General features: G+C 47.3%; 1 protein-coding gene and 1 long non-coding RNA gene across 2 annotated transcripts; both read left to right on the forward strand.

Moving 5' to 3' along the window:
- Window positions 1-640: 640 nt before the first annotated feature.
- On the forward strand, window positions 641-11916 carry LOC136708450 (uncharacterized). Its single transcript, XR_010804350.1, has 3 exons — window positions 641-1053; window positions 5734-5878; window positions 11873-11916. It is a non-coding gene; the product is annotated as an uncharacterized lncRNA (long non-coding RNA).
- A 1087-nt stretch (window positions 11917-13003) lies between these two features.
- On the forward strand, window positions 13004-19679 carry LOC136708114 (troponin T, slow skeletal muscle-like). The gene is made up of 9 exons (XM_066682396.1): window positions 13004-13056; window positions 13209-13269; window positions 13804-13920; window positions 14885-14962; window positions 15077-15190; window positions 15284-15396; window positions 17231-17321; window positions 17436-17476; window positions 19585-19679. Exons 2-9 carry the CDS (start codon window positions 13213-13215, stop codon window positions 19631-19633), a joined length of 660 nt encoding a protein of 219 aa, XP_066538493.1. The 5' UTR covers window positions 13004-13056; window positions 13209-13212; the 3' UTR covers window positions 19634-19679.
- Window positions 19680-19741: the final 62 nt, after the last annotated feature.

Consider the following 19741-nt stretch of genomic DNA (forward strand, 5'->3'; position numbering starts at 1 on the left):
CTCAGTTTTGTGCGCGAGTTCTGAGTTTTGCGTGGGAGCTGCACGAATTCTGTGCGAGAGAACTCAGAGTTACATGCGTCTGATCCCAGAGTTTTGCTACCATTTTTGGCACAAACCTCTCGCCTGGGCGGGCTTTCTCAGGGGTGCCTTTCCATTGGCTAACAAGTTTTTGAGTCACAACTAAGTGCACTGACGTTCACAACTCAACTGCAGCAAGCGTGTGTTATTTGGCTTTGGGACTCTGTGTGTGCCGAGTATCACTCATATGAACGGTGCTAAATACCGCTCATATAATTTCCCCTTTCCTAATATTTAAACATATAGCACTTTTTTTGCTTAAACTGCGTACTATTAGAACATTTTACATTTTTTGTCACTTCACCTGTTTTTGTTTATTAATATCAATAATACTTATTATTATCATTATTGATAATTGGAGCTGCAATGTGGAGTACGCATGTGCAGCCCAAAATACCCTGGACACTGAGTTGTCGCTTAAAAATTCCTTAGCCAATGGGAAGACACCCCTAAAAAAACACGCCCACACGAGAGGTTTGTGCCAAAGCTGCTCGCAAAAAACTCCGGAATCAGGCGCATAAAACAGAGAGAGCCCACGCGCAAGAGTCATGGATCACAAACGTCAGAACTGGATATTTTATTTGCAAGTTTTAAGTTTTATGTTTGAGGTGGATTTTTTTTGTGCGATTCTTTTTGGCACAAATCTGATTCCATAGTTCTGGGGTCTAAATGAAATGCTGTGACCTACAGACAATCTTGATAGGCCACAGGAGATTCGGACACCGCCCTGTGGACTGATGAAGTCAGAGATCTAACTCTTATGGTCACAGTTAGGGAAAAGCGACCATTTCGTAATAATTGTGCAAACTACAAAGCATTGGGGTGAAAGTTTCATGGTTTGGAGTTGTGTTGCTGCCAATGCCAGCGTTATACAGGAGGAGGAATGAATGGATTGCAAACATTGGAGATGAACCAGATGGACACTACTCTCAAAGCATAGCATCTGTTAAAAGTCTCTGAAGCTGGAAACCAAAGGTGAGTTGTGTGTTCTCCCTGTGTCTGTGTGGGTTTCCTCCGGGTGACTGTCTGTGAGGAGTGTGGTGTGTTTTCCCTGTGTCTGTGTGGGTTTCCTCCGGGTGACTGTCTGTGAGGAGTGTGGTGTGTTCTCCCTGTGTCTGCGTGGATTTCCTCCGGGTGACTGTGAGGAGTGTGGTGTGTTCTCCCTGTGTCTGTGTGGGTTTCCTCCGGGTGACTGTCTGTGAGGAGTGTGGTGTGTTCTCCCTGTGTCTGTGTGGGTTTCCTCCGGGTGACTGTCTGTGAGGAGTGTGGTGTGTTCTCCCTGTGTCTGCGTGGGTTTCCTCTGGGTGACTGTCTGTGAGGAGTGTGGTGTGTTTTCCCTGTGTCTGCGTGGGTTTCCTCCGGGTGACTGTCTGTGAGGAGTGTGGTGTGTTCTCCCTGTGTCTGCGTGGATTTCCTCCGGGTGACTGTGAGGAGTGTGGTGTGTTCTCCCTGTGTCTGTGTGGGTTTCCTCCGGGTGACTGTCTGTGAGGAGTGTGGTGTGTTCTCCCTGTGTCTGCGTGGGTTTCCTCTGGGTGACTGTCTGTGAGGAGTGTGGTGTGTTTTCCCTGTGTCTGTGTGGGTTTCCTCCGGGTGACAGTCTGTGAGGAGTGTGGTGTGTTCTCCCTGTGTCTGTGTGGGTTTCCTCCGGGTGACTGTCTGTGAGGAGTGTGGTGTGTTTTCCCTGTGTCTGCGTGGATTTCCTCTGGGTGACTGTCTGTGAGGAGTGTGGTGTGTTCACCCTGTGTCTCCGTGGGTTTCCTCCGGGTGACTGTCTGTGAGGAGTGTGGTGTGTTCTCCCTGTGTCTGTGTGGGTTTCCTCCAGGTGACTGTCTGTGAGGAGTGTGGTGTGTTCTCTCTGTGTCTGCGTGGGTTTCCTCCGGGTGACTGTCTGTGAGGAGTGTGGTGTGTTCTCTCTGTGTCTGCGTGGGTTTCCTCTGGGTGACTGTCTGTGAGGAGTGTGGTGTGTTCACCCTGTGTCTGCGTGGGTTTCCTCTGGGTGACTGTCTGTGAGGAGTGTGGTGTGTTCACCCTGTGTCTGCGTGGGTTACCTCTGGGTGACTGTCTGTGAGGAGTGTGGTGTGTTCACCCTGTGTCTGCGTGGGTTTCCTCCGGGTGACTGTCTGTGAGGAGTGTGGTGTGTTCACCCTGTGTCTGCGTGGGTTTCCTCCAGGTGACTGTCTGTGAGGAGTGTGGTGTGTTCTCTCTGTGTCTGCGTGGGTTTCCTCTGGGTGACTGTCTGTGAGGAGTGTGGTGTGTTCACCCTGTGTCTGCGTGGGTTTCCTCTGGGTGACTGTCTGTGAGGAGTGTGGTGTGTTCACCCTGTGTCTGCGTGGGTTTCCTCCGGGTGACTGTCTGTGAGGAGTGTGGTGTGTTCTCTCTGTGTCTGCGTGGGTTTCCTCTGGGTGACTGTCTGTGAGGAGTGTGGTGTGTTCACCCTGTGTCTGCGTGGGTTTCCTCTGGGTGACTGTCTGTGAGGAGTGTGGTGTGTTCACCCTGTGTCTCCGTGGGTTTCCTCCGGGTGACTGTCTGTGAGGAGTGTGGTGTGTTCTCCCTGTGTCTGTGTGGGTTTCCTCCAGGTGACTGTCTGTGAGGAGTGTGGTGTGTTCTCTCTGTGTCTGCGTGGGTTTCCTCCGGGTGACTGTCTGTGAGGAGTGTGGTGTGTTCTCTCTGTGTCTGCGTGGGTTTCCTCTGGGTGACTGTCTGTGAGGAGTGTGGTGTGTTCACCCTGTGTCTGCGTGGGTTTCCTCTGGGTGACTGTCTGTGAGGAGTGTGGTGTGTTCACCCTGTGTCTGCGTGGGTTTCCTCTGGGTGACTGTCTGTGAGGAGTGTGGTGTGTTCACCCTGTGTCTGCGTGGGTTTCCTCCGGGTGACTGTCTGTGAGGAGTGTGGTGTGTTCACCCTGTGTCTGCGTGGGTTTCCTCCAGGTGACTGTCTGTGAGGAGTGTGGTGTGTTCTCTCTGTGTCTGCGTGGGTTTCCTCTGGGTGACTGTCTGTGAGGAGTGTGGTGTGTTCACCCTGTGTCTGCGTGGGTTTCCTCTGGGTGACTGTCTGTGAGGAGTGTGGTGTGTTCACCCTGTGTCTGCGTGGGTTTCCTCCGGGTGACTGTCTGTGAGGAGTGTGGTGTGTTCTCTCTGTGTCTGCGTGGGTTTCCTCTGGGTGACTGTCTGTGAGGAGTGTGGTGTGTTCACCCTGTGTCTGCGTGGGTTTCCTCTGGGTGACTGTCTGTGAGGAGTGTGGTGTGTTCACCCTGTGTCTGCGTGGGTTTCCTCCGGGTGACTGTCTGTGAGGAGTGTGGTGTGTTCTCTCTGTGTCTGCGTGGGTTTCCTCCAGGTGACTGTCTGTGAGGAGTGTGGTGTGTTCTCTCTGTGTCTGCGTGGGTTTCCTCCGGGTGACTGTCTGTGAGGAGTGTGGTGTGTTCTCTCTGTGTCTGCGTGGGTTTCCTCTGGGTGACTGTCTGTGAGGAGTGTGGTGTGTTCACCCTGTGTCTGCGTGGGTTTCCTCCGGGTGACTGTCTGTGAGGAGTGTGGTGTGTTCACCCTGTGTCTGCGTGGGTTTCCTCCGGGTGCTCCGGTTTCCTCCCACAGTCCAAAAACACACGTTGGTAGGTGGATTGGAGACTCAAAAGTGTGTGTGTGAGTGTATGTTGCCCTGTGAAGCACTGGCGCCCCCTCCAGGGTGTGTTCCCGCCTTACACCAAGTGATTCCGGGTAGGCTCCAGACACACCATGACCCTGAACTGGATAAGGGTTACAGACAATGAATGATTGTTATTCATTTTGCATCCACGTACACTCAATAAAAATGTTTAAAAAGGGCACAGGTATCGCAATAGATAGTTTTTGAGAAATAGCAATAATAGCACTTAAACTAAAAATGTAATACAGCAAGGTAATGCAAACAGTAATTAATACCATTTTCTTCTTCCTTGTGATTTTGTATCTGTTGCTATATCTTACAAAAAGCTTCAGGTGTATCAGGTAAACGTCTCCATTTTAAGCACATCGCCCTCAGTCCTCTACATTAGAGGTAATCTGTGGAAGGGTTGTTCATGAAACCCTTCTGAACTTCATGAAACAGTCTGCAAAGTAGAGCAGAGGGAGTTCATACTGAGAACTGAAGCACTTGAAAGTTGTGATTCTTGTCAGGAGTTGGTGGATTGGATGTTCAAAAAAAAAAAGTTCATAGGTGTGTGATGTCCTGTGATGGACTGATGCCCCCATTCAGTGTGTGATATGTTTCCCCTGTGGTTCAGGGTAAGACCCACCACAACACTTAACAGGATGAAACTGTTGCAGGTAATAGATGAATGAATTCATAAGAAAATACTGCTATTCAGCTTTAAATTTGTATTGTGTAAATTTGCAACCTTGTTGTGCATAAACAAAACGGGGTCAGTGAGGTCACTCAGCCCTTCCACAGCGAGCTGTTCTGACCCGGTTCTCTCATAGCAGCGGTAACTCAGCACTGTGGGATGGGACCAGATGGACTTGCCTCTTCCATCAATGAGATTCGAGCCCAGGATCCTTCCTCTGACCACCCGGGTCGGTACTGACCACCAGGAACACCCCATAGACCTGAGTTTTGGAGACTGACCAAAACATTATGAACATCAGTGTGGATGTGTGACTATTTTTGCTGTTTCAGATTGTTAAAGTGGAACCGCATGAAAGTAAACATAGACTGAAAGTGCTACAAAACTAAACTCGAGTCACAAGTGAGTTTCTGTGGTAATTCAAAGAGTGAATAAACACTTGGAAAACTTACACTTCAGTCGCATACAAACAAGATATTTTTAACTGAATGAACACATATCTTTAAGAATTGACCCACCCCATCGTCTCAGTCTGTCCAATCACAGCACTGGATACGTGTTTATGTGAGAGCACAAAGACGAGGTTAAACGCAGCAAAACAGACACAAAGAGTGCGAAGAAATAAGAAAGAGAACAGAGTGAAAACGGCTAAAAAACAGCTTCTGCTCCTCGCTCCTCACTGCTGTGCGCTCGGGGTCGGGGTGAACAGCGAGCGGCTCGTTATCACTTAAAGGAACAGGTGCTGAAAGCGGGCGTTCTGAACAGGGGCTGTTTACACAGGGGGAGAACACTGCTGTGGGGCTCGTGGGGTTTGGACCAAAGCAGGTCACAGACTTTTCATTGAGAAACAGAACTGTGTTCCACTGTGGAGAGGAAGGAGATGAGTCATTTCCTTTGAGTCATTTCATTTCACTCAACCAAAGGGTCTACATCCAGACTTTAATCACAGTTTGTAAATGATGATCAGGACAGAGCCTTAGCACTGTGTCCCCTCTTTGGTCAGAAACCAACATTTTTTCACTTTCAAAAGGTGGTAGCAACAAATCCAGCCGTTTCAGAGGGTGCCTGTGTGTGAAGAATATAATAAACATCAGTGCAGTGTAGGAGTGAGAGCCAGACAGAGGGTGTGTGTGTGTCATAGTTGGGCTTCTTTTAGTTGATACACAGGGATTAAGGCTCGATCCACCTGCCAATCATCACACACACGGCTGACCACAGCGAGGGTGTTTTTAGTGTCTGCTGTGGCGCTCGGCTGTGTCCTGATTGATAGATGCTCTGTGTTTGACCCCAGCGTCTGGTGTTAAGATGTAATTATCATCTGTGCTCGTCTGTCTATCTCACAGACAATCCCCATAATCCTCACAGTCCACCCTGTCCATCACAGGGTCAGTTTGTCCAGACCAGAGAGACACTTCCTCTTCAGTACAGACCACCAGCACCTCCTCCGCATCGTCCTTCATTCCCTTCTCACACTCCAGACAGCGAAAGGTAGGACCATCATCACACCTCTCATACTTTACATGTGTCGTAACATCAGGATGCACATCTGTCTTTGTGTATTTCAACTGGAACCCCTCTCCCTGTGTGCGCTGACTAACAAATCACTCACCAGTGCTTTAACTCCTCCACTAAAGTCAGACCTGCTCCATGTTCTTCTGTGTGGACACGGTGGGGTCAACATTTCTTCTGAAACGAAGGGCATTAATGGCCAGTTTGTCCCTCTTTTCCTGCTGTAAAAATCCTCTCCTCTCCGCTGCTGTAAGGATTTGATGGTATTCTGCCAGAGTAATTTAAGGCAAGTTTATAGAGCACCTTTCCTACACAGCATCAGTTCAGACCTCTTTACGGAGACAAAAGGAATGATAAAAAACAACAATTAAAAAAGAATAAGAATAAAAACTCAATGTGGTGCTGTAAAAGTAAAGAAATGAGTAAAAAATTTATTCAAAATTATAAAATTAATAGAAATAACCATGAAATATAAAAGCATTAAAGCTTCCTCAGAAAGGCCATTTATTTAAAATTTTGGAAACCTGGTGCAAGCTAATTTTAAAAGCTCCAAGAGGTGATGAATCTGAGCGCCACACTGTGATGGTTGTAATGTTTTGGGCCGTCTCCAGATCTCAGGCCTGTGAGGTGTTCCTGGTGCGCAGTGGTCAGAACCGACCCAAAGTGTTCTGAGGAAGGACGAGCAGCAACAGGGTCCTGGGCCTGACTCTCACTGATGAAGGAGGAAGTGAAGGCGAGTCTGGTCCAATACCACAAAAGAGCTGCTACAGTTCACACCGCTGAAAAGAATAACGCCTTGATAGAACCAGGTCAGAACACACACCACTGTAAGAGTTAACTCCGCTCTGATTGAACCGGGTCAGAACACACACCACTGAAAGAGTTAACACCGCTCTGATAGAACCGGGTCAGAACACACAGCACTGAAAGAGTTAACTCTGCTCTGATAGACCTGGGTCAGAACACACACCGCTGAAAGAGTTAACTCCGCTCTGATAGAACCGGGTCAGAACACACAGCACTGAAAGAGTTAACTCCGCTCTGATAGAACCGGGACAGAACACACAGCACTGAAAGAGTTAACTCTGCTCTGATAGAACCGGGTCAGATAGAACCGGGTCAGAACACACTAAAGCTGGTTCTTGTCTGTGCTTGTGTTCTCTGGTTCTTAGGAAACGTCATCAGTCTCAGCCCAAGTTCTGTTCCATTTAAAAGTCCACATCTCACATCTAGCCAAGTACAGTTCAAATCCCCGGGTGTGTTCCTGCTCCGTCGTAATGTCGAGGACGAACTGAGACGTGACTTCTGTAGACTGGAGAGAGAGATATCCCAGAATGCATTTCGCACCAACCTCAGAGCTATTATTCCTTTTGCCCCACGTAGACAGTGACTCCAGTACGCCACTCTCCCAGTTACAGAACGACCACAGCGTCTTCGGGAGTGTACTCACCAGTCCAACTCGCCAGGTTTGTTCCACCAAGTACAGCAGTTCAAACTTGACGTACTTCGAATTGAGTCACAGGCCAAGCTTTTGGTCGGTACTCACCACTGCACACTGGGGTTAACCCTTGTTTGAATGATGCTCTGACCACAACATTGTGAAGAAACCCACAGAGATACAGAGTTGACACAAATTGGTGGAAACGGTCTAAAAAAACAAAAACTGTGTGGAAAACTTTTTTTATATATTAATTTTTTGTGTGGTTTTCCCAATGTTCAGAAAACACCAGCAGCTTCTTTGTTTGAGTAACACTTTTTTTTTTGTCTTCCTTTTATTCAGCATTCTCTCTGCATAAATGCTTTAATTTCTATACCTTATTAATGCCTTCTCCTCATTTGCTTTTGTGACAAACAAGTTTTCTGCCCATTCATAACAAACCAACAGGAGGGAGGTGACGAGGGAAAGTGAAATGAATAACGTTTTTATTTGTACTTTATTTAAAGCAACACTAGGTAAGATTTAGTATTTTTCTTCCTGGGCTCCTCCTACATTTGCAGAGTAAATGTTCATTTAATTGAACTCTTCTGAAATCAAGGGTGTGGGCCGAGTAGGGACTAAACCGTGGCGTGTAAACCTTGCAGAGCGCTGATCGTCCAGAGAGAGTCGTCACTCTACGCCACGCAACGCAGACGACCAGCACCAACTCTCCATCTGTAAAATCTCCAGCTGCAGCAGAGATCACGTTTGTTTTTATCCGACTCACGACGGCAGCTCGTAAAATGACGCCGTGGTCTTTTGAAGAGGTTCAAACGCTCCTTGGATCGGTGGCCGACGAAAGAATCCAACGAGAGCTGGACGCTGCAACAAGGAAGGAACAAACTCTACTGATCTGTCTGAACTGATGACGGAGCTGTGTTCAGTCCTAAACAACAACAACAACACGATGTGTAAACAACCCTTAACGTTACCGCTGCCGTTGTTGTGGTTTCCAAAGCCCACAAATTTTAAATTACATTCTGAGAATAAAGTCTGAATAACAGTAAGATTAAAAACAGAATTATTCTGAAATTAAAGTCAGAATACTTCGCTGCACGTATAATGACACAGACACAGCCCTTTGCAGTGTACCTGAGGAGTGCAGTGTGTGGATGAAATCATACCATGGTAAAGATTTCAGGAATAAATCCTCAGTTCTCTGTCACATCAGGACCACAGTGTTATTAGCATTTGACCTGAATCACTGCAACGACCCGTTTATTCAGACGAAGGCGTGTAGTTTCACAGCAGACCATTAAAATGATGATGAAGATGATGGATCCAGAGCGAGAGGAACTCCGGCGTGCCCATGAGGCTCCATCTGAAGAACTCGTACAGTAAACTAACACCGCAGTCATCGCAGTCAGGGGCTGCACTGTCGGGGGTTCGTCGTCATGTCGTGTGGATGGAGGCGTATAATAAATAATTCTGTTCACCTGCTTCTTTCACAGCTCTCTCTATGGCGCACAGACTGGGAGTCTCTCTGTCTGAATATTATAACACTCCACAGTGTTTCTCTACATATTCTGACTTTATTCTCAGAATATTATGATTTTCTTTTCAATGCTATGGCCCTATAACTGTCGTAGTGACAGTGTTACCTTGGAGACAATAAAATATTAAGGGATTTAGTCCTCCAAATTTTATGGGCAACACGGGATCAGCTTTACTGTCTCTAGCTAGTTCTCTCTCTGTCTCTCTCTTTCTCTCTCTCACACTCTCTCACTCACTCTCTCTCTTGCTCTCTGTCTCTCTCTCTCTCTCTCTGTCTCTCTCTCTCTCTGTCTCTTTCTCTCTCTCTCTCATTCTCTCTCTCACACTCTCTCTCTCACTCTCTCTCTCGCACTCTCTCTTGCTCTCACTCTCTCTCTCGCACTCTCTTGCTCTCACTCTCTCGCTCGCACTCTCTCTCGCACTCTCTCTTGCTCTCTGTCTCTCTCTCTCTCATTCTCTCTCTCACACTCTCTCACTCTCTCTCTCGCACTCTCTCTTGCTCTCACTCTCTCTCTCGCACTCTCTCTTGCTCTCTGTCTCTCTCTCTCTCTCTCTCTTTGTCTCTCTTTCTCTCTCTCACACTCACTCACTCTCTCTCTCGCACTCTCTTGCTCTCACTCTCTCGCTCGCATTCTCTCACTTACTCTCTCTCTCGCACTCTCTTGCTCTCACTCTCGCACTCTCTCACTTACTCTCTCTCTCTCGCACTCTCTCTTGCTCTCTGTCTCTCTCTCGCACTCTCACTCACTCTCTCTCGCACTCTCTCTTGCTCTCTGTCTCTCTCTCTCTGTGGTATGTTTGTTCATGCTGACTGGCTGAGGTCAGGTTTAAATGTTAGCGCTGAGGGATCAGTGATTTGATCCAGCTGTAGATCATATCCCTGCTGTTATCGTTGTTATAACACAGTTGCTCTTTTCTGACTCATTACAAGCTCGGCTCTTGTCCATTTCTGGTCATGGGTCAGACAGCATCTCAACTTTAATCTTTTCATTAACTCTCAGATTATCTGTGAGATCAGTCTGGTCCCGTTCCCAGTTTAACGTCTGGTGTTAAAAACGTCACAAAACTACACACAGATCTGTTTCCTGTGAACATTTACTGCACATCCTGTACACACCGGTGTTCTCAGCCTGAAGGTCAGGGAGGTGGGCTTGAGACACGAAGGCTGCCGGTTTAATCCCCAGATGAGGGAAGGAAATGGGGGAGGGTATAGGGAAGGTACTGTGCTTTCTCCTCCCTCAACCTCCATGGCTGTGGTGACTCTGAGAATAGCACTTAATCAGCAAATGCTGGGTGTGTGTTTGCTCACTGCCTCTAGTGTGTGTGTGTGTGTGTGTGTGTGAGGGGTGTTCTCTGCTCTGAATGGGTTAAATGCAGAGAATTAGTTTCACAGAGAGGGTTAATATAATATTACTTCTTTTACATAATTCATTTGCATGTTGTGAATGATGTCACTTTCATCTGCTTTGGCTCTGTCTAAACAGCCCTGTTCAGAACGCCCGCTTTCAGCACCTGTTCCTTTAAATGATAATGAGCCGCTCGCTGTTCACCCCGACCCCCGAGCGCACAGCAGTGAGGAGCGAGGAGCAGAAGCTCTGGTTTTTAGTCGTTTTCACTCTGTTCTCTTTCTTCTCCGTGCTCGTTGTGTCTGTTTCGCTGAGTTTAACCTCGTCTTTATGCTCTCACATAAACACGGGTCCAGCGCTGTGATATCTAAATTTACACTGATGTCAATTCAAATTCTTCTTCAAACATTGTGTGTATTTCTGGGTAAGTCTCCAAATCTTCTGTGAAATGAGTCATTATCAGCTCACGGCTGTGGATTAAGGGCTAATAATAACTTTAGCAGGTGCTAATGCTATTGTGTTTTCCGTGTTGAAACGTCTTGATCCCTCGCTGTCATTTTGTCTCTCACGGCTATCACGACTGCAGGGATTTTTCTGGGTAGGGCGAGGCATCCACTGAATTTCTCTCTCTCTTGGTTCATCACTCACTGTCTGCATTCTGACCTCTCTCTTTCTCTCTCTCATACTCTCTCTCCCTCTCTGACCCTCTCTCTTTCTGACCCTCTCTCTCTCTTTCTGACCCTCCCCCTCTCTCTCTCTCTCTCTCTCTCTCTCTTTCTGACCCTCTCTCTCTCTCTCTCTCTCTCTTTCTGACCCCCTCTCTCTCTCTCTCTCTCTCTCTCTCTCTTTCTGACCCTCTCTCTCTCTTTCTGACCCTCCCCCTCTCTCTCTCTCTCTTTCTGACCCTCTCTCTCTCTCTCTCTCTCTTTCTGACCCTCTCTCTCTCTCTCTCTCTTTCTGACCCTCTCTCTCTCTCTCTCTCTTTCTGACCCTCCCCCTCTCTCTCTCTCTCTCTCTCTCTCTCTCTCTCTCTCTTTCTGACCCTCTCTCTCTCTCTCTCTCTCTCTCTCTCTTTCTGACCCTCTCTCTCTCTCTCTCTCTCTCTCTTTCTCTCTCTTTCTGACCCCCCCCCCTCTCTCTCTCTCTCTCTCTCTCTCTTTCTGACCCTCTCTCTCTCTCTCTCTCTTTCTGACCCTCTCTCTCTCTTTCTGACCCTCCCCCCCCTCTCTCTCTCTCTCTCTCTTTCTGACCCTCTCTCTCTCTCTCTCTCTCTCTTTCTGACCCTCTCTCTCTCTCTTTCTGACCCTCTCTCTCTCTTTCTGACCCTCCCCCTCTCTCTCTCTCTCTCTCTCTCTCTCTTTCTGACCCTCTCTCTCTCTCTCTCTCTCTTTCTGACCCTCTCTCTCTCTCTTTCTGACCCTCTCTCTCTCTTTCTGACCCTCCCCCTCTCTCTCTCTCTCTTTCTGACCCTCTCTCTCTCTCTCTCTCTCTCTCTCTCTTTCTCTCTCTCTTTCTGACCCTCCCCCCCCTCTCTCTCTCTCTCTCTCTCTCTCTCTTTCTGACCCTCTCTCTCTCTCTCTCTCTCTTTCTCTCTCTCTCTTTCTGGCCCTCTCTCTTTCTGACCCTCTCTCTCTCTCTCTCTCTCTCTCTCTCTAGTGTCTGTGTTCTCCACCATGTTGGACATCGAGGAAGAGCACGAGTGAGTTGTTGAGTCCATCGTTTTTTTCCGGTAGCATTTCGCAACTCCACAAACCTGTCAATGTCACTAACAGTGGGATTTCTCTGATCTCTTTCAGGGAACAGACTGGAGGTGAGCTGCACTGAAAAATGAAGGTCTCTCCTTTAGAGGAAGAGAAGGACGTTCTATGAGAGACGCCTCACAGTGTTCAATAAAAAATACATATTCACACCAATCAGCATTTGCACTGACATCACCTCCTTGTTTCTACACTCACTGTCCACTCTCTCAGCTTCACTGACCACACAGGGTCACTTTGTAGTCCAGCTGTTGCTCTGCATACTTCATTACCCCCCTTCCCCTGTTCCTCAGCGCTCAGGACCCCCACAGAGCAGGTGTGATGTGGTGGTGGATCATTCTCAGCGCTGCAGTGACACTGACGTGGTGGTGGTGTGTTAGTGTGTGTTGTGCTGGTGTAGAGTGGATCAGACACAGCAGTGCTGCTGGAGTTTTTAAACCCCTCAGTGTCTGGACCGAGAACAGTCCACCGACCAAAAACATCCAGCCGACAGCGTCCTGTGTCACTGATGAAGGACTAGAGGACGGGCGACACACACTGTGCAGCGACAGATGAGCTACTGTCTCTGACTCTACATCTACAAGGTGGACCAACGAGGGAGGAGTGTCTCACAGAGTGGACAGAGAGTGGACGCAGGGTTTAAAAACTCCAGCAGCACTGCTGTGTCTGATCCACTCACACTCATACTTCTTGATCCCTCATTGTCACTTTGTAGGGAGTTTTCTGGGAAACGTGGGGCATCCACTCTTTGGAAAACTGTGTGATTAATATTTATTCCCACTCTGCGAGCTGCAAACCCACAACACCCCCCTGACACATTCTGGTGCTGAATCAGTATTTGTCTGTGCTCAAGGTTTCAGAATCAGTACCGGTGTCGGATATGACACAGCGGTGTCCTGCCATCTTTAGCGTCCAGTTAATTAACCGTACGACACGCTGTTTCTGCCTGGTTCAGGATTGATTTGTTGAACGTGTACAGTGTAGACTTTGTGACCAACTGGAGTTTGTCTTTTACATGCCCTCTGTCTCCTCCTCCACCTCTTCTTTGGGTTTTGGCTCAGAAGAGGAGCGTCCGAAATACAAGTATGACTTTCTTTCTCATCCTCACAGACACGAGGTTAAAATGTCTCTAATGTTAACACAGCTGTTATTGGAGTTTGTATGATGGCATTATAGCAGTTGTCTGTCTGTCTGTCCTTCTGTGTGTGTGTGTGTGTGTGTGTGTGTGTGTGCAGGCCAATGCATTCTCAACTGGGTGCCCCCAAGATCCCAGAAGGGGAGCGAGTCGACTTTGATGTGAGTTGAATTTGTCACCATCAGCTCCAGCACTTGGTTCATCACAAATGTCTACAATCTGTTGATCTCTCTCTCTTTCCCTCTGTCTCCCTACCTTTCTGTCACTCTCTCTCTCTTTCCCTCTGTCTCTGTTGTTCCCTCTCTTTCCCTGTCTCTCTCACTTTCCCTCTCTCACTGTCTCCCTACCTTTGTCACTCTCTCCATCTTTCCCTGCCTGTCTTTCCTTCTCCCTCTCTCACTCTCTCTCTCTCTCTCTCTCTCTCTCTCTCTCTCTATCTTTCTCTCTCTTTATTTCTGTCTCTCTCTTTCTCTCTCTCTCTCTTTATCTCTCTTTCTCTCATTCTCTCTCTCCCTCTCTCTCTTTATCTCTGTCTCTCTCTCTCTCTCTCTCTCTCTCTCTCTATCTTTCTCTCTCTTTATTTCTGTCTCTCTCTTTCTCTCTCTCTCTCTTTATCTCTCTTTCTCTCATTCTCTCTCTCCCTCTCTCTCTTTATCTCTGTCTCTCTCTCTCTCTCCTCATCATCATTTCTGCAGGACATCCACCGGAAGCGGATGGAGAAAGATCTCCTGGAGCTGCAGACTCTGATCGAGGTTCACTTTGACCAGAGGAAGAGAGAAGAGGAGGAACTGATCGCGCTGAAGGAGAGGATTGTGGGTTCCTCTCTCTGTCTCTTGATCTAATCCCTTCAGGTCTTTTTCTGCTCCACGGAAGGCCTCATACTGAGAGGGTGACATTTACCACACGCAGAAGGGCATGCCATTTATTCATTATTTATGAACTGACAAATAGACGTTTAAAGTTCCTCTATATTCCTCTGGACTGATTTATTCATTTAGGTTTGTCACTTTATTGGTTTTATTTATTTAAATTAATTGCAGTTCAGTTTGTCTTCAGCTGTGGCACATAGAGTGCCTTAAAGGGCTAATATCCTACATTTCCATGTACTTTATTTTCCTTTAGATTCACTTTATATTTGTAAATATTTTTTCTGTGATTATATCCCGGTAATAAACAGGCTGATACCTTACTGTGGATTTAAAGCAACACTAGGTAGTATTTTTACCTTTAAATTACAGTTTCAAAGACATTGTGATGCTCCACTGAGCTGTAACAGAGATAACAGAGCCTCCGACTTCGCTACTCCAGACTCAGCACTGCAGAAATCGCACTATGTATATGCAACTCTCGGAGGACGGTTGGAAACCAGCCCCCCTCCGCCTCGACTTTAGGGCAGTGCTGAAAAAGTAAATTACACTCTGCGACTATAGGGGGAGCCCAGGAGCAAAAATACCAAGTCTTACTTAGTGTTTGTTTGAGACTAGTGTGTGTAAATGAGCTCTGTCCTGATTTGCTACTCTGTATTCTAACTTCAAGTTGAATGAGTGAGATTCCACTGGTGTCTGAATAGGGATACAGGGAGTCAGATGTTGTGACATCACAAATACAACAATCTAAAACAACTAGGTTGGCAATTTTGATACATTAGGAAGACACATTGTGGTTTGAAACCTCTTTTCTGCAATATACTTGTGAATTTTTCTTTGTTTTATGACATTTTTGAACACAAACGTACCTATTTCCTGGCTCGTGTGTGTGTGCGTGTGTGTGTCCTAGGAGAACCGCCGGGCTGAAAGGGCAGAGCAGCAGAGAGTCAGAGCGGAGAAAGAGAGAGACAGACAGACCAGAATCGCGGTGAGAGCAAGACCTGACCTCTGGGATGATCATTAATGCACTGGCGCTTCAGCTTTCGTTTTTCAGGACATAATTCTTGTCTTTTCCTGTCGTTTGTCTCTGCTCTCCTCGCAGGAAGAGCGTCAGAGGAAAGAGGACGAGGAGGCGAAGAAGAGAGCCGATGATGAGGCCAAGAAGAAGAAGGTTCTGTCCAACATGGGAGCTCATTTTGGTGGCTTTCTTGCCAAGGTTCAGAGGTCTTTGCCTTCCAGCAGACTCTTTGTTTTTCCATCCCACTTCTGTATCTCATTCTCTGCTTGTCCTCTGTGTTTGGCGGCGCAGGCGGAGCAGAGGAGAGGAGGGAAAAGACAAACAGGGAGAGAAATAAAGAGAAAGACTCTTGCAGAGAGACGCAAACCTCTCGCTACTGACAACCTGAGAGAGGATGGACTGAGGTGAGCATGAACTTGTACACTGACAATATGCTTCCACGCATTGGTTATGAAAGAGACCAATCAGACACAAGCTCCAGATTTAGGAACCGCCCACTGACTACTCCCATAACGTCCAGCGGAGCCAATCAGACACAAGCTCCTGATTTAGGAACCGCCCACTGACGACTCCCATGACATCCAGGGGAGCCAATCAGACACAAGCTCCTGATTTAGGAACCGCCCACTGACTACTCCCATAACGTCCAGCGGAGCCAATCAGACACAAGCTCCTGATTTAGGAACCGCCCACTGACTACTCCCATAATGTCCAGGGGAGCCAATCAGACACAAGCTCCTGATTTAGGAACCGCCCACTGACTACTCCCATAATGTCCAGGGGAGCCAATCAGACACAAGCTCCTGATTTAGGAACCGCCCACTGACTACTCCCATAATGTCCAGGGGAGCCAATCAGACACAAGCTCCTGATTTAGGAACCGCCCACTGACTACTCCCATAACATCCAGCGGAGCCAATCAGACACAAGCTCCTGATTTAGGAACCGCCCACTGACTACTCCCATAATGTCCAGGGGAGCCAATCAGACACAAGCTCCTGATTTAGGAACCGCCCACTGACTACTCCCATAACGTCCAGCGGAGCCAATCAGACACAAGCTCCTGATTTAGGAACCGCCCACTGACTACTCCCATAACATCCAGGGGAGCCAATCAGACACAAGCTCCTGATTTAGGAACCGCCCACTGACTACTCCCATAATGTCCAGCGAAGCCAATCAGACACAAGCTCCTGATTTAGGAACCGCCCACTGACTACTCCCATAACGTCCAGCGGAGCCAATCAGACACAAGCTCCTGATTTAGGAACCACCCACTGACTACTCCCATAACGTCCAGCAGAGCCAATCAGACACAAGCTCCTGATTTAGGAACCGCCCACCAATGACTCATCTCATAACATCCAGCAGTTTCTAAAATATAACCAATACAGATTGATCCACAAAACCAGTCTGTGATAATGGAGTACAGAGTGTGTTAAGCAGTGCCCCCTACAGTTCAGTTCCACTGTCTCGGTGCTGGAGGAATGGGTGGAGACAGTGGGTTTAGTGAGGAATGATGATTGGTTAGTGGGATCTGCAGATTTTCCAGCATTACAACTCCATCTACCACCGCTCTGAGATTTTAGTAGAACCACCACCCACTGAATAACCCCCTGGAACCACATCAAGGCCTTCAATGTGGTCGCGAACCCCCAAAGTTCAGAACCCCTGATCTGAAAGACAATTTATTAATTAATGACACAGCGGTAAATATAACACCAGAGTCTTGCCTGAGGACTATTATTGGTGTAGGATTGTGAGCTTCTCAGGGCATAGACCCGAACCCTGTTCTGCTGCACCACCCTCGCACCAGACCCCAGGGTTTCCACCTCTGGGTTTTACAGCACCCAGACATTATTGACCACATACTATGAGGTGTACGTATAATTGTAATTAACGTATAGTTTTTGTGTAACGTATAATTGTAATAATAATTGCCGCTTTCACACTCCTTCATTTTTGGGTTATTTTTTGTTGAATAAAATGAGAATTGTGTATTGAATACGACACACAGTCACCGTAAAATGACAAAAGAGCTGAGAACGTTTGATTTACAGTTATTCGTTACACAGAAAACTTATTTGTACTCTAATATTTGGAGTCATCCTCAGCACAGTAGTGTGTTTCTGTGTGTTGTGTTGCTACAAGGCATGATTCTAATAAAGTGACCTCTGACTGGAATTAGAATATCGATTCTAAATAAGAACCGTGTTTGAGGAAGATGACTGTGTGTAGGGAACGGGCGAGAGAGATGTGGGAGTGGATCTATCAGCTGGAGTCAGAGAAGTTCGACCTGATGGAGAAGATGAAGAGGCAGAAATATGAGGTGAAACGACCGCTTACAGTTAATCATTCGTTTAATTATATCACAGTAGAAGTAGAATTGATTAAAAAAAGTGATTCAACTCCTAATAAATCTTTCCGTTTGATCTGTTTCTAGATCAAAGTGCTTCTGAACCGCATCTCCCACGCTCAGAAATTGTAAGATCAATTTAAATAAATGGTGTGTAGTGAACTGAAAGGAAGGAATGAATGTGTGAGAGAGGTTCCCGAGTGGTGCAGGGGTCACTCTCCAATGACGAATTGACCAATAGAAATGCTCCAGAATTATTTTAAAATAAAATGTTTTTACATTACCTTTCATTAAAGCATTAAGTTGAAAAAGAAGGTTTTCCTTCTTCTGTAAAGTAACTTTTTTGGGAGATACATGTTTTTAAACTGGGACCGCACTGTGGTGCAGCAAGTAGTGTCTCTGTCACAGCTCCAGGGTTCTGGAGGTTGTGGGTTTGAGTCCCGCTCCGGCTGACTGTCTGTGAGGAGTGTGGTGTGTTCTCTCTGTGTCTGCGTGGGTTTCCTCCGGGTGACTGTCTGTGAGGAGTGTGGTGTGTTCTCCCTGTGTCTGCGTGGGTTTCCTCCGGGTGACTGTCTGTGGGGAGTGTGGTGTGTTCTCCCTGTGTCTGCGTGGGTTGCCTCCGGGTGACTGTCTGTGAGGAGTGTGGTGTGTTCTCCCTGTGTCTGCGTGGGTTTCCTCCGGGTGACTGTCTGTGAGGAGTGTGGTGTGTTCTCCCTGTGTCTGCGTGGGTTTCCTCCGGGTGACTGTCTGTGAGGAGTGTGGTGTGTTCTCCCTGTGTCTGCGTGGGTTTCCTCCGGGTGACTGTCTGTGAGGAGTGTGGTGTGTTCTCCCTGTGTCTGCGTGGGTTTCCTCCGGGTGAAGGTCTGTGAGTAGTGTGGTGTGTTCTCTCTGTGTCTGAGTGGGTTTCCTCCGGGTGACTGTCTGTGAGGAGTGTGGTGTGTTCTCCCTGTGTCTGCGTGGGTTTCTTCCGGGTGACTGTCTGTGAGGAGTGTGGTGTGTTCTCCCTGTGTCTGCGTGGGTTTCCTCCGGGTGAAGGTCTGTGAGGAGTGTGGTGTGTTCTCTCTGTGTCTGCGTGGGTTTCCTCCGGGTGACTGTCTGTGAGGAGTGTGGTGTGTTCTCCCTGTGTCAGCGTGGGTTTCCTCCGGGTGCTCCCGTTTCCTCCCATGCTCCAAAAACACACGTTGGTAGGTGGATTGGGCACTCAAAGTGTCCGTAGGTGTGAGTGTGTGAGTGAATGTGTGTGTGTGTTGCCCTGTGAAGGACTGGCACCCGCTCCAGGGTGTGTTCCTGCCTTGTGCCCAGTGATTCCGGGTAGGCTCCGGACCCACCACGGTTTGCATTCACACTACAGCAAAGCCAAGCCTTTTTCGCACCACCTCCCATAGTTGTCTATGGAGAATAGCGACCGTTCCAAGCAGAGGATTCTGGGAGTGGTAGCAGTGTGAAGACCACGAGGCATGCAGCAAAAGCTATTTATGCAAATGAGAAGCGCGTTTTGCTGGCAATGGCCAATCAGCACCTTGTAGATACGACGTTTGTCACAACACAAGCTAAACTCAGTCTGAGGAATCTGAGGAGAGCTTGATATCTGATATTTCAGGTTTCCCTGTCCACTATGATATGATCAGAGTTGTATTAAAAACGTACGAAGCAATGAGGAAGATGTCTGGAATTGTTTGTACTCTTTGTGGGGGATTAAATAGCTGTTTAATCTTTTTAATCAAGCACAAAATTCTTTGCTATAAACCTTCAATTAACCCTGAATTAAAATATGATGTCACCAGGAACAATTAACACTAGTAGCTTTTTTTTTTTTTTTTTTTTTAAGTGACATGCCCCAAAGCAGCCAGCAGATGGCGAATGCAGCATTTCGCTTTGTTGTAGTGTGAATGTACTGGAGTCGATCCCTGGTGATATCAGGAGTCCTAAAGGGCACAATTTTCCTCGCTCTCCCTAATCTCATTGTGCTGGCTAGCACAGACGTCTGTCGGCTGATGTGACAGATCTGGGTGGTTTGCATTCTCCTCCAGAGCGTTAAGCTGTTCAGAGGTGTTGCATTAGTGGAAGTTTGTAAAGAAACAGTGGGTTGGCTTCGCATGTATTCACCCACCCTCCTGAGTCTAAGGGGAACTGTGTGAGACTGGGGGAGGATAAACAAAAATTGTGTGCTGTATTTCTTCAAAGATTGAGGTGTGTGTTGTGTGTACTGTTTATTGTTTCTTTTTTCTGTTTACAGTAAGAAAGGCACGGGGGGCAAGGGCAAAGTTGGAGGTCGTTGGAAGTGAACACACCCCACGATACACAACATTTCAACAACATTCAATATTTAAACCTTTTTAACTTGAGGTTTGTATGAAATAAACAGAGAGAATATTAATGGGTTGCCAAGTATA

Source organism: Hoplias malabaricus, chromosome 10 (assembly GCF_029633855.1).
Source record: "Hoplias malabaricus isolate fHopMal1 chromosome 10, fHopMal1.hap1, whole genome shotgun sequence".
Lineage (NCBI taxonomy): Eukaryota > Metazoa > Chordata > Actinopteri > Characiformes > Erythrinidae > Hoplias > Hoplias malabaricus.